This window comes from Myzus persicae, unplaced genomic scaffold, assembly GCF_001856785.1.
Source record: "Myzus persicae strain clone G006 unplaced genomic scaffold, MPER_G0061.0, whole genome shotgun sequence".
NCBI lineage: Eukaryota > Metazoa > Arthropoda > Insecta > Hemiptera > Aphididae > Myzus > Myzus persicae.
The window spans coordinates 257,629-270,994 of NW_019101814.1; the positions used below are offsets into that span (position 1 = coordinate 257,629).

Here is a 13,366-nt window from a genome sequence, read left to right on the forward strand (position 1 = left end):
ATAAAATGTGTAACGTGTGTGTATAATATACACATATATATTATATGTACAGTCTCACTTTCGACTTTCCTGCATGAGATTTTTCTCGCTGTCGGTCGAGTGTAGTAAATACAATAGACGGTAAACATAATAATAATAATAATAATAATAATAATAATAATAATAATAATATGATGATGATGATGACGGGGACGAAAACAAAAAAAAAACCCAAACGTCAGTGGAGAAAAAATGTCGGGGAAAAAAATGCGCACACAAACGATACAACGATGTGCGGCAGCCGACTGACTGGGCACGTTTGTCTACATCATAATATTTATATATATATATAGGTCCACCGACGACGGTGCAGCGGGTCGCTACGTATTTTGACTTGTAATTATCGCGAAAATCGTGTGCAGAAAAACCGCTGCTGGGATTCGGTGTGAACTAGTTAAGCAAATGACCATTTAACTTATATATTATATTTCTACATTGTTTTTTTTTTCTTTTTTACTCTCCTATATTTCTTTCGTTTTTCTCTCTGGTCGCCCGCCACCAGCCACGGCTAACTAAACCTATATTATACCATATAGCTTCTTCCTCCCACCGGGCCGCATCTGTATATATTGTGTTTAGTCCCATATAGTTCATTGTCGAATTCGTTATAGTCACCGTGTTTATTTTTTCTTCTCTCGGTTTTTTTTCTCCTCTCCGTCTCTCCACCGCCAAGCCTCCCCCCTCCACCCTCCCGCTGCTACCCATACCGACCCCTCTCCTCCGTGGAGGGAAAAATGACCGCGTGAAACTGCGAATTTCCCGACGACGCCTCGACTATTATATATGTATAGACTGTAGGTACCTACTGCAACTACTAAAAATAAAAATAATAATGATAATAATAGCAACGATAATAATCACGACGACGGCTGTCTTGAGCGGGGGATGACGAGGGGCAGCAGCCGCATCGGTGCGAGAGCAGCGGGCCAAGATCGATTTTCACGTCACTGTCGTCGCCGCCATCGCCGCCGTCGCCGTCGCTGTCGCCGCATAGTCTCGTTTCGTCGACCACCGGCCGCTATCCGCGAGTACATTATAATACCGGCCATATACCGTGAACTGTAGAGCACATTGCAAACCAGGTTTATACCTAGAGCCGGCCGCTTACCCGACCGTTTACCAGACCGAGGTATACCAGGCTCGAACATCACCCGCGTCGCGGTCACGCCGCCGCCGTCACACATATGTCGCCCGCCATGGCGTTGCTGCTGCTGTCGTCCGCGTCTCTGTTGGCGCTCCGGGGCGCGTCCGTCGCCGCCACATCGGCCGACGACTGCGTGCTGGACCTGGCCATCGTCTGCCTGGACGACAAGTTGCTGGTGTACGTCAATTGGCTGGAAAAGCGGGACAAGCTGAACGTGGTCGGTGACATCGTGACGATCGTCAAGAAGAAGGAGGCGGGCCTAGCCGAGGACAGGTCCAAGCTGCAGCCGCACAACAGCAAGCCGCACGTGCAAAGGGTTAGTACGTCACTGGGACCGGCCATCGACGAGTACTTCGACACGCACACCATCCGGATATCGCTGCCTTGGATACTCGACGACGACATCGATCTGGAACTCGACCAGCAAGGTGACTATAATATTATGTACATCATGAGGTAAAGCCGTCCGAACTATATTGTAACAGCAGGCGCGATTTCCCCGACCCCGTCGCGATGCGCATCGTACAACGTCATACCCCTATATAATAGAAGTGGATCAGCGCGATCGTAGGTTGAGAACAAATTAATCCATTATTAAGTCACATCAGATCGACCGAGACGCACGAGATGATTCATGGATATAGTAGGTTAGCTTTCGATTTGATCATATATAAACTATTACCTTATATTACGTGTTGCCACGGATGGGGTTCGACACGAATTTAGGGAACAAATTCATACTCTGTGCCTCGCGGTTAAGACCTAGGTACTTAAAATATGTGATGTGTTCCACTGTTCTGGACTTCTAGAGGTTGGGTTCGACGTGACAGTAAATCCGAAGCGTTTATGTAGGTTAACATATCGCAGAATACGTAGATAAGTACTTTATAAATAATAGTAGTATTTTATAGTGCAGATAAGCTCCGAGGGGTGATACACCAACCACTTATACCTGGCCGCTGCAGGTTACGTCTTTTCGTTGTTGAAGTCGTCGTCGGCGTTGTTGTAGTTTTTATTGATTTTGTCTCCATGTACACGATGCGCTAGCTGATGAGTGATGACCTGCGAATCAAACGTGAACCGCGGTCGGATTTTTTTTGGGTGAATATCATCAACATATTTCAATATCGAGCGACTATTTCTGCAGCAGCTTTGTTGGTTGTGGATATCCATTGTCTCCGTCGTTATCTGTTGCAATATTGTGCCTTTATATATTATGTTAGAGAGTAAACGTAAAAAGACGGGATCCTTATTGTAAAAAATATACTGCCGCAGTTATGTTCGCCTTATGTATGGAAAATAAATGTTAATATTGTATAGGACTCTTCCGGTTATTAAAAGGACAAAATAATTGTGTATGGAACAATGGAAATGTTGCCGAGATTTAAATCGAGAAGGGACGACATTTCAATTAAATATTGAATTGACTTGGCTTTATTTGTCTTTTACTTCGATGTTCTAATGGTATTGATTACGATTGTATTCTGATCACGATAATATTATATTATGTGCTTATTATTATGTTTTCCTGTATTATACATATTACATATTATGCCTATAGGCCATAATACACTATTATGTCACATCGTAGGTATTTACCGTATAATGATGTTTTATAAAGCAAACTCAGTTTGTAAGTCTATGGATATTGCGTATCATATACAACCATAAGGAAAACGATTTAGCCTTATCAAAATATAATACATAAGATATTGTAATCATGACGATAATAATTGTCTTATTTTGTACAAAATTATTACTGTCGACACAGATAAAATAGACGTCACCATCTTTAATGCCTAGTCAAATTTATTGTTTTTGTTTAAATCACTTCAGTATTGTACCTATTTTAATGTCTCTCTGTTATTTTTTTTATTATTCTTTTTGTTTTCGTGCAAAAATTATTCAATCTTTTTAAAACAAAACTATAAGGTTTTTGACCTGGATGGAATTTACATGCATTTAATGGAATATTTAAATAGTTTAATTTTAACATTATAATACTGCATATAGCAGTAAAACATTTACTAATGAAGTTATAAATACTTATAAATATTAAAATATGTAACTTTAATTGACTGTTTGTGATTAAGTCTATTATTGCTCTTTGTTAAAAACAAAAATTATAAATCAGTTTAAGTTGCGATAAGCTATAATTGATAAACTACAATTAATAACAATTGGTGGAAAATATTTCATACATACGATTATACGAATTAAATACAATAATACTAATATACACTTTATTATATACAATTTTCTCCTATTTTAAAATACACAAATCTTAACTTTTACTCGACTATATATAAGAAGAAAAAAATTAGTTCTTAAAGGAATTTTAATTGTAATTACAATAATTATTGTTTATAAACATTTTTTGTTTTTACTATGTAAATTAATTATGTGTCTCAGTATTCATACAATCATACTAATTCTCAAACCGTTATAAGAAAAAAAAAATGATCGATTGACTTTACTACTGTAATTGTCTACTCTTGTTCCAGATTTTATCGAATTTCGTAAGTAATAATAATAATAATAATCTTTTAGTGACGATAATAATTGGTATATTAATTTTTAGTCTAATGGAAACCAAATAACTTTGAATATGGTTATTATGTATTTATGTGCAATATTTTTTTGTGGCAGTTGAAATCATAAAACTGACTAGGTATATAAAAAAGAAGAAAACATCTTAGAGTAGGGTGACCATACGTCCATTTAAAAAAAATGTTTTCTCTAAGCCTTAGAGTAAACGTTGGAAATTTAAGAAAAAATACTGTCCTATATTAAAAGTATATTTAACGAATTGTCTTATTCATTTCGAGAATAATACACTATAAATGCAAACTAGCAATGAAAAATAGTTGTATGATTTTTTGTTAATCCGAATTGATATTCATTTTAATGATTTTCTTACCCATAAAATCTATAGGTACTCTCAGTTTCTAATTCTGAATGTAGATTCGTCAAAACCATCTTCTGTCGAGTGGATGAAATAATTGTCTAAGTTCTAAGTTCTACTATATTCGATTTGGATATCTTAGTTCGGTACCGACAAGTTTATACTTATTTTTGGTTAAGAATTTCAAAAATGAAATTACAAAACGTCTTGCAAAGTAATGAACTAAATGTAATTTGATTAGATAATTTATGAGATTAAAAATGCTTTGTAAGGAGTTTATTTAAAATGAACAAATTATGGTGTTTCACTGTTTGTTATACGATAGGTCAAGTATCTTCCTAAAATATAAAAACTATTATTATTAGGTTTTAATGTATTTCATACTGTTATATTATGTATTCAGCTGAAGATTTAAAATTTTATTTAAATGATGTATTTCGATGAAGTATTGTATTTTATATGGTCAATGTTATTTTAAAAATAAACATAATAGTAGTATTAATAATTTATTAATACTTTTTAATGTCCGTTGTCCACATTACTTAGATACCATTAACGATAAATACAAGTATTATTGATGAATGAATAATGACCGATGAGTATTGTATATTAGTCTTCAACAAATAGTATTATGGTTGGTATATTATAATCTTATAAAATATATTCTACCACCTACCTTGCGTAGATAATTTTTCATCTTAATTTCAATATGGGTCACTGAACTAAAAAAAAAATTTAAAAAATAGTATTGTGAAGTCACCGGAACAGAGGGGTTAATAAAGACCATCGAATAATAAATTAAACACACGAATGTTTTTGGTTTTGTTTATCCAATATTGCCTCGTGTGATTGTATTAACAAATTAATTAAAGTATTTTTTTTTCCAATAACTACGTGTGGAATTTTTTGTCTTTACGATCCGTTATTTTTACAGTAAATATTAATCTTATCGTGTGACAGATGATTAGGCGTTTCTTGGATAGAAATTAATGGAAATACTGAATTAAACACCGAAGCTAATGTGAATAATCTGTCATTTTAATAAGATCGGTCTGTATTAGACACGGAAAATATTCTACTACATTATTTTATTATTATATTACGAAACGTAAGATGTCTCCGTGATTCTGTACAATGTACACGATTACAAAACGTCGCGGGTTATGTAACATCATAAATCTCAAATATGAACTCCTGTGACGTTGTGGACGTTCAGACTACATTTAATCTCCATTACAGACGATTAGTATTTAAGAGTAGTAGTATTAAATATGTCAATATTTTGCGTGGGTATTCACAATGTGTACACATCCTCGTAATATTCATTACGAGATAGATCTCGTCATTTTTTACTGCGAAAGATGAACGTAACATAATAAATACTATTATTATATAATTTGTATTATTGTTTTAGACATAATAATATTATTAGTTATATTACGTAATTATATAAATATTTACTCAATTCTGCTCTTACTCTTGGACAGACTTGAAGTACCTATACAAATATTTCCTGTTCACTGATATCGTTACTCAAGCCATGTTTATTATTTCTGACTTCTGAGCTGTAAACTTCTAAACAACCCATCAATAATTGTTTCCAACCATTCGGAATTTGGTATCTAAAACTATAAGCCCAACAACAATTATTGCTCTTAACATTGACATAATGAAAATTGTTTTTAATACGTACATACACTCCAAGGAAGGATACAGCTTTTAGGATTCTGAGAAGAAATAGAGGGTTAAGTTTTGGAATTTGCTTAGAAACGTACATCAAGTTTGAAAGTCAAACCTTGGAAAACAACTTATGAATCAATTTACGTGTTTTGCGTGGGTAGTAGTAATAGGGCGGTGGCCCGTGAGTTGCGGTTGTTTAAACAGTTAAAACTAATTTCACTCGCGTTAACGTTAGGTTGGACAGAAACATCGATCACCTTCAAATACTCCGCAGTTACCGCAGAATCAATATAATAATTATTTCGACATATAAGCACAAACCATTTTTTTGCCAAATATTTATATTTTGTAGTAGGAACTATTTTAGTAAAATTGCATATTGATCGGCGAAGTTATAGTCTAATATAGATTTGGTATACATTATAGGTATAAAGTTTTTTAAAAATAAAGCCAATTAATATTTTAAAAAAGGTATACGGGTACGCTTATTCCATTATGTATATTGACTAACAAGTTTTGAAAATTTGCTTTGTAAATTATGTGAGGATATTGCATATTTATTTATGTTATTATAGAATGAATCTAAAAATAAAACATTTTGAACATAATAATATCATATTGAATTCGATTAACGATCGGTTTGATGATATTCAAATTTATTCACGAGGTTTAAAAAGTAATAAGCTGATATAATAATATTGCAAGACATAGGTACATGGCAGTTACCTTCCCATATTTATTATTATAATAAAGTACCATTTCTTAAAACATTAAAGCATTAAATGGTCGCCTTGTCGGTGTTAAAGATGGAATTGCGAATTGAATTTATTGGTTTTTACTACCTATATATTTTGTACATAGATCCCGTTATAGTGTTTTATACTTACTTTGTTCAATGATAATTAATGTATAAATGTTGATAATATAAAAAAAAACCACTGTCCAACAAAGCGCTGATAAAAAGCTGAATAATGAAGTAGTTGCTAAGTGTACTAGGTAATGCAAATAATTAGTTCGATTCAACTTTTATTTAATGGCGCATTGCAATATCATTTAATAGACCGCCATGCATTTGCTGTCGAACATTATCTAAACATAATCTGTGCTTAAGCGTCGACGGTTTTTTTCCGATATTTTAATTTTCAAGCAAAATATATTGGTAGGTACATGTGAAACATCATACATTAAAAATGCTAATATCTCTCTTGAAAATTCAAATATCGAATAAAAGCCGACGCTTAAGCACAGATTATGTTCTTACCCAAAAGTTTAATAATGTTAACTCTAATATCGAAACTATAAGGGCACACTATTGAAACTAGTAAATGAAAATTTGCCATGTCGTACGTGTGTATGACAGAGACTTCAAGTGCATGGGTAGCGTCTTCTTAACGAAACATAACCTATTTTTTAGACATAGCTATTTATGTTCAGGTAAACACAATATAATCGTTTGTCCCACGCCTGTGTTATTAATTATTATATTGGAGCGTAATAATATGTGTAATTCGCATCCGATTTTCCGTCGGTTATTTTTTCGTCGCGATCTCGGTTTCGAATGTCTGGATACGTCTTATTCGTAAACGGCACTGTATTCTAACACGGTCGATCGAAAACGGTTTCTTTTTTTCTCCTTTCCTCTGAAACGAAAACGTTTATACCTACTATTATATTCGTCCCAAAGTCTGGTACGGCTAACGACAGACACACCGAGTGTACTAAAGTGGGCAGTAGTAAGATTTCAGCTGAAAAGAACGCAGCGACATTACGGTTTTTGATTCGTATCCATCGCCGCCGCGCAGACGAACTGCCGAATTTGCGAGTCGTGTAAACACGCCGCCGAATAGTCTACAATAGTCTCTGTAGACGATGACAATATAATAATAATTGTAATATTCTAATATTATTATTATTATTATTATAGTAGGTAGGTAAATCTTTTCTATGGGTATACCGTGTATAATTCATTAGGACGGATGAAGCCGATCTGTGTAGACCAACACAATAATAATACAAATCCGAGCGGCGGCGTTGATCTTTTCTAATAATATTATAATTGTTATTATTGTTGTTATTGTCGTTTTCGTTTCACGTCAGCTGCGCCGATTTTCAGCGCAATTATTGTTTTACTATGTTCGGAAAATCGACCGCCTACCGCATCGGTGTGTGTTACCTATACCTACCCATACTATATCGAGTGATAGACTATACGAATTCAGTGTTGTCGTGTATTTTCGTTTTTCGCGGCGAAAGCGCCGGTTCGCTATTCCGAGTAAACGCTGAACGGAAGTCAAACTGCAATTATAGGTGCAATGTGTCATACAATGAGGCCCATGTCCCATTTTATATATCTATATATATACATATATACATTGTACATAATGTGTTGTGTTTCTGTTAACCCAAGTGTTCCTAAAAAACTCATTGATGGTTCTATATTGACTGTCCTGAACTAAATTTCGAGATCCCTAGCTTCCAAGGTTAGGTTAGGTTAGGTTAGGTTAGGTTAGCCTAGGTTAGGCCCTTTATCCTTTTTTCATACCCCATTGCACCACCAACATATCATTCTGGTATAATAGACCGATGTGTTTAGGACAATGCTTTTTGCCGATTATTACTCATCTGCTTGTTCCTATTAATATTATGTACAAGTACCTATATAATATTATTCTCGATTCTGTAATTTAGGCAACGGATTGTTCTATTATATAAACAATAAAAGAAATAAAAATTCTATGATAACTATACACCATAATAGTGCACGCTGGCTAATAGTTGCGAAAGGAAGATATTTCCTCACCCCTTCCCCGGACCCGTCAATATCGGAAAAATACTTGAGGTCAATGGGTTAATGAAATGACGGCAGTCGTCACACATACTACCTACATCGTAGTGTGATGGACCTACATGCGACAAAACCCTCGGCATTAACTAGAAAGTGTCAGTTCGCTTTTCCGAACAAATACTTCTGGACGAAAGTCGACGTGCAATAAGTGTGTGTAACACAATAAGGCCCAAGTCGCCTTTAATTTACAATAATATTTCGATAATGATATATTATTGTAATAGTGCACGCAAGCGAATAGCAGCGAGATGAATATATTTTCTCTATACGCGGAAGTCTCTCACTCTCTCTTCGGGAATATCGGAAAAATGTTTGAGGTCAGCGGGTTAGCATAGGTACCCATATTATATCGTGCGATTATATTATAGTCAGTGGCCAAATAGTAGAATATTTTCGTTTTCGGCGAAAGCCGCTCCGGTTCGCTTTTCCGAGCAAATACTTCTGAACGGAAGTCGACGTGCAATAGGTGTGTGTAACACAATAGGGGCCCCTAGCTATGGTCGCATTTAATATAGTATTTAATATGTATTACGATAATGACATATTGTAGTAGTGCACGCAGGCGAAAAGCTGCGAGAGGAAGATATTTCCTCAACGCGTCCGTCTCTCTCTCTCTCTCTCTCTCTCTCTCTCTCTCTCTCCGGGCGAATATCGGAAAAATGTTTGAGGTCAACGGGTTAATCAAACGACGGCGGTCGTCACGAGTCATTGGGCGATAGCGTCATTATAATAACGTCGGTGGTATATTATAATACACGGTGTATATATACACACCATAGCTATACTGAAGTCACTATCTCCACGTTATACTTACCATCCGACTTCCGACTTCTCGAAACGGCGGCGCATACCTGTTGTATACCTCTATATATTATGTGCGCGCGCGTAATTACTCTAACAGTCCAATTGGCCGCGACCGAGCGGGGCATCGCACGCGCAATTACTGCAACATAATAAATAATAATAATATTATATTATTATAATGTATACAACGCGTTATTATTATAATAGTAAAATAATATTATTATTATCTTAACGACGGCGGCGGCGACAACAATGCGGGAATGCGCGCGCCGCCGTATCATTATAATACCGATTTTTTTCCCTTCCGTTAACAATATTTACTTAGGCATTTATTCTCAGCCAGCTTGCGTTTTCCGTTTAGTATATATTTGTGTTTTTGTTTTTTTTTTTTGTTCCGTCGCAATCTAGGCCGCGGCAAGAAGACCAAATTGAAACATCTCAAGAAAATGATGTCGATGCTGGGCGTGATCATGTGCGCCAAACTGTCGCTGATGGGACCGCTGGCCATGGTCATGATCGGCGCCAAGGCGCTCAAGGCACTGCTGTTGGCCGTCGTCTCGCTGACCATATCCAAACTCATGTTGCTCAAGAAGTTTAAGGGCGGAGGCGGCGGCGGCGGAGGATACGGTAGTGGATCCGTGGTCCAGGCTGACTGGTCGTCGGACAAGGACGACCGAAACGCGCATCTGCTCGCCTACGCTGGACAGTCGGCCGGAGCTTCAGCGACAGCTGTCATGTCGCCGTCTTCGCAACAGCCCCTCCAACAGATGTACCCTTCTTATGAACCTCACGGCTATCACGGGGCTGCCTAAACGCTGTCTCGTCGACACCACGATCACAATCACCCCCCCGCCCCAAACTTCCGGCCACAGGATATGAAACTTATATGTATACATCTGGCACGTCCGTGGTTATCCGGAAGTGGGCGGGCGGACGTCATCCAAACGCGCGTGTCCGTCAAACTAGTCACCGCTTTACCCCTTCGGCCTTCTCAAATCAACCACCATCGTCACCTTCACGTCATCCCCTACAACCGTCATCGTTTAGCTGTATAGCTTCAGGTACATGATTTGCCATCCTCGAAATCTGTAAGTCGCCAGACATGCATCCCCCACCCCCAAAATATTATAATGTCGTGGAACGTTTTTGTTGCAGGTACTCATATTACTTTTCAGTTTATTCTCTCAGTCTAGTATGTTATATTTTATTATTTTTAATGTTAAATTATAAATGGGCATTTTCGTTGTCCTTATCGCACCTAGAGGTGATTTTTTTTTTATCGTATCGTTTGTACTCACTTTCTCAGTTAATTTCATTATTACGCACATTGTATTTTGTACCATTTGAATAGTACCTAGGTATTTATGAGATGCAACATTAGAAAAGTACAAAGTTTTAGAATTTTTTATGAATGTCCTTTTTAGACTTTGTTTGAAAACGTTTTCTAATGGCAACTCTTATTTTTAGTTCATGTTTATGACAATTCTAACTAGAATATTATTTTTGTGAAAAATTTGCATCTGCGAATATCTAAATTTGGATATTATTAATTATAATCTTTAAAAGTTTAATTTAGAATTTAGATGAGTGGTGTTAGTGGATACTTTACGATAATTTTCAGATAGAAAAAACATCAAACATGAATAATAATTGAAATATTTATTGATTCCATATTCTATTTATTTAACTTCGCCAACATTTCCAAATAATAATTCTATATATAAAATTAAAAATATGAATTGCCATTAAAAAACAATTAGACTAAAAAGACATGAAAAAATCTAATTTGTAATTGCAAATATGCAAGTGCTTTGTAAAAACACAAATATTCGCCTCTTACAATATCGTTATTATATGACGCCATGACGATAGCTTTTGAATATTCAACACCGAGTCCCAACACTATTGTAATGAAATATCTCCCTCTAACCCGATTGACGATGAGTTATCTGTAATAATATTATCACGGATACGACAAAATCGTTTATCAAAGGCTTACCTTTAGGCAGCCACTTGGTATAAATGAAATACAATTTTAACAACTACCATCACCTCGCGACTAGGTCGTTTCATAACGCTGCTTTGAGTATAATGTGAGAATTTACACAGTTTTTAGACGTTGTGGCTTTCACGATTCTTATAATATTCACACTAGCAATTTGTTTTCTTCCTTTTTTATATCTATCTATATAGTTTTAACAAATAATAATCATAATTGTATATTAAAAGTATTTATACGGTTTTTATCGACGCGTGTTACTGTCCGTTCTTTCGTATGTATACATAAACCTATGTTTTATATAATATTTAATTTAACACATTTGTTATTTATTATAAACTATTCATAAGTAATAAAATATAATTATTTATAATATGGATGCACTTTCGTTCTGCTAAAACCGATTGAAGGCGTTGGCATCGAAAAGCGATCGTTTACGCTAAAGCAATAATGATTGCCTATCAGACCGCCTCGGTTAAGTAACATTGTGTTGGGCTATTATTTACTTTACATTGTCCTCATTAAAAAATAACATTCCACGAAGAATGAAATGTATAAAGAAAAAAAATAAAGAGAAATACACTGCCGCTTGAATAGTCCGTGGACAGTAATTATGTTTATAATCACGTAGGTATTGACATAACCCGTACAAAATCAAAATTAGAAGACAAAAAATGTTGGACATTTCAATACACTATTTCTTGGTAAATAAAGAGAAAAAAAAATGAATAATAATAAACAGCTGCTATGTAGCGGCAAGGAAATTGAATTGAGATTAATCAATTAGACACACAGTAGATCACGGATAGCACAAGATATAATATACAAACATAGGTAGACGTTCCATGAGGATAGTACCTATATGCCTAAAAAATATCGGTCTACACTTTAGGCTTCACGATTATTTCAGTTAATGAATTTTAAAAATTACGTATATTAAACAATGTATGATCAACCACGGTTGATTGATATATTTTAATAAATTAAAAAACAAAATTTGTTTGGCACACTAATGGTATTTATTCACGATTTGTGTATATCAGCTATGAATACAACGATGAGTAGTAATATGCAATTAATGATATTTTATGAATAATTAGTTTTTACATCAGCACACCGTGAACAGATTTGATGTATGGAAACAAATTAGTGATAAAGTCAATTTTATTTTATTAAAATAAACTAAATCGCAAAAAGCAAATAATGGCCTGATTTAATTATATTTTTTTTATAGAATGATATTTTATTATATCATAATATGATTTTAGACAATACTTCGATTCATTAATTGTACCTGGTTGTCCAACCTAATCACCATTGACGGAAAAGTCTCTCAGTTTTTTTATGATTTGTTGTTTGTTAATATCCTATATTATACTACTCCTAGGTATTGGACCTAGGTAGGACCGTAGGATATGGGTGTATTCATTAAAAGTTTAGAGCAATATTATAATTATAGTGCCTATGAGACAGTGTAGTCTAAATATTATACATTATAAATTATACAGGTAATTAAGAGCGTGTTGATATAAAAACAAAAAGTGTTTCTATGTCAAAGCGACGAGTATGAGCATTTTTTGTAAATTTGATAATTTTGACCTTATATTTTGTTCAGATTGTACATTATAATTTTCGGAAAAGAAGTATTCATTTTTAAACGAGTACTGCAAAGATAGATTTAATCAGCACTCACCTACGATAAAAAAAAAATCATAATTAATTTCATATAGTAGACAAATCATCGGTGTGATGATAGTATGATGTTGAACATCAATAACGAATGATCTTTTTAAAAATATTATAAGCACTTTGTATATAAATAGGGTAGGTACTTATTGTTTAGTTAAATTACTTTATATTCATAATTAATTAACTACAGATACATACTATACAATTTATTGTATACTTTACCTACTTAAAAATGCTCCAATTACCCGTGAATCAGTTGTG

General features: G+C 34.7%; 1 protein-coding gene across 1 annotated transcript; it reads left to right on the top strand.

Annotated features, from left to right (window-relative positions):
• Positions 1-946: 946 nt before the first annotated feature.
• Positions 947-11,772, top strand: LOC111030515. Its single transcript, XM_022310044.1, has 2 exons — positions 947-1,611; positions 9,826-11,772. The coding sequence occupies exons 1-2, from the start codon at positions 1,224-1,226 to the stop codon at positions 10,227-10,229; spliced, it is 792 nt and encodes a 263-aa protein (XP_022165736.1). The 5' UTR covers positions 947-1,223; the 3' UTR covers positions 10,230-11,772.
• The last annotated feature ends 1,594 nt before the right edge of the window (positions 11,773-13,366 follow it).

What these genes read in the sequence shown, in the direction of transcription:
- LOC111030515 (XM_022310044.1), top strand. Translation starts at nt 1,224, where the DNA reads ATGTCGCCCGCCATGGCGTTGCTGCTGCTGTCGTCCGCGTCTCTGTTG. An exon ending in TCTGGAACTCGACCAGCAAG is followed by an intron (nt 1,612 to 9,825) that starts GTGACTATAATA and finishes GTCGCAATCTAG; the next exon opens with GCCGCGGCAAGAAGACCAAA.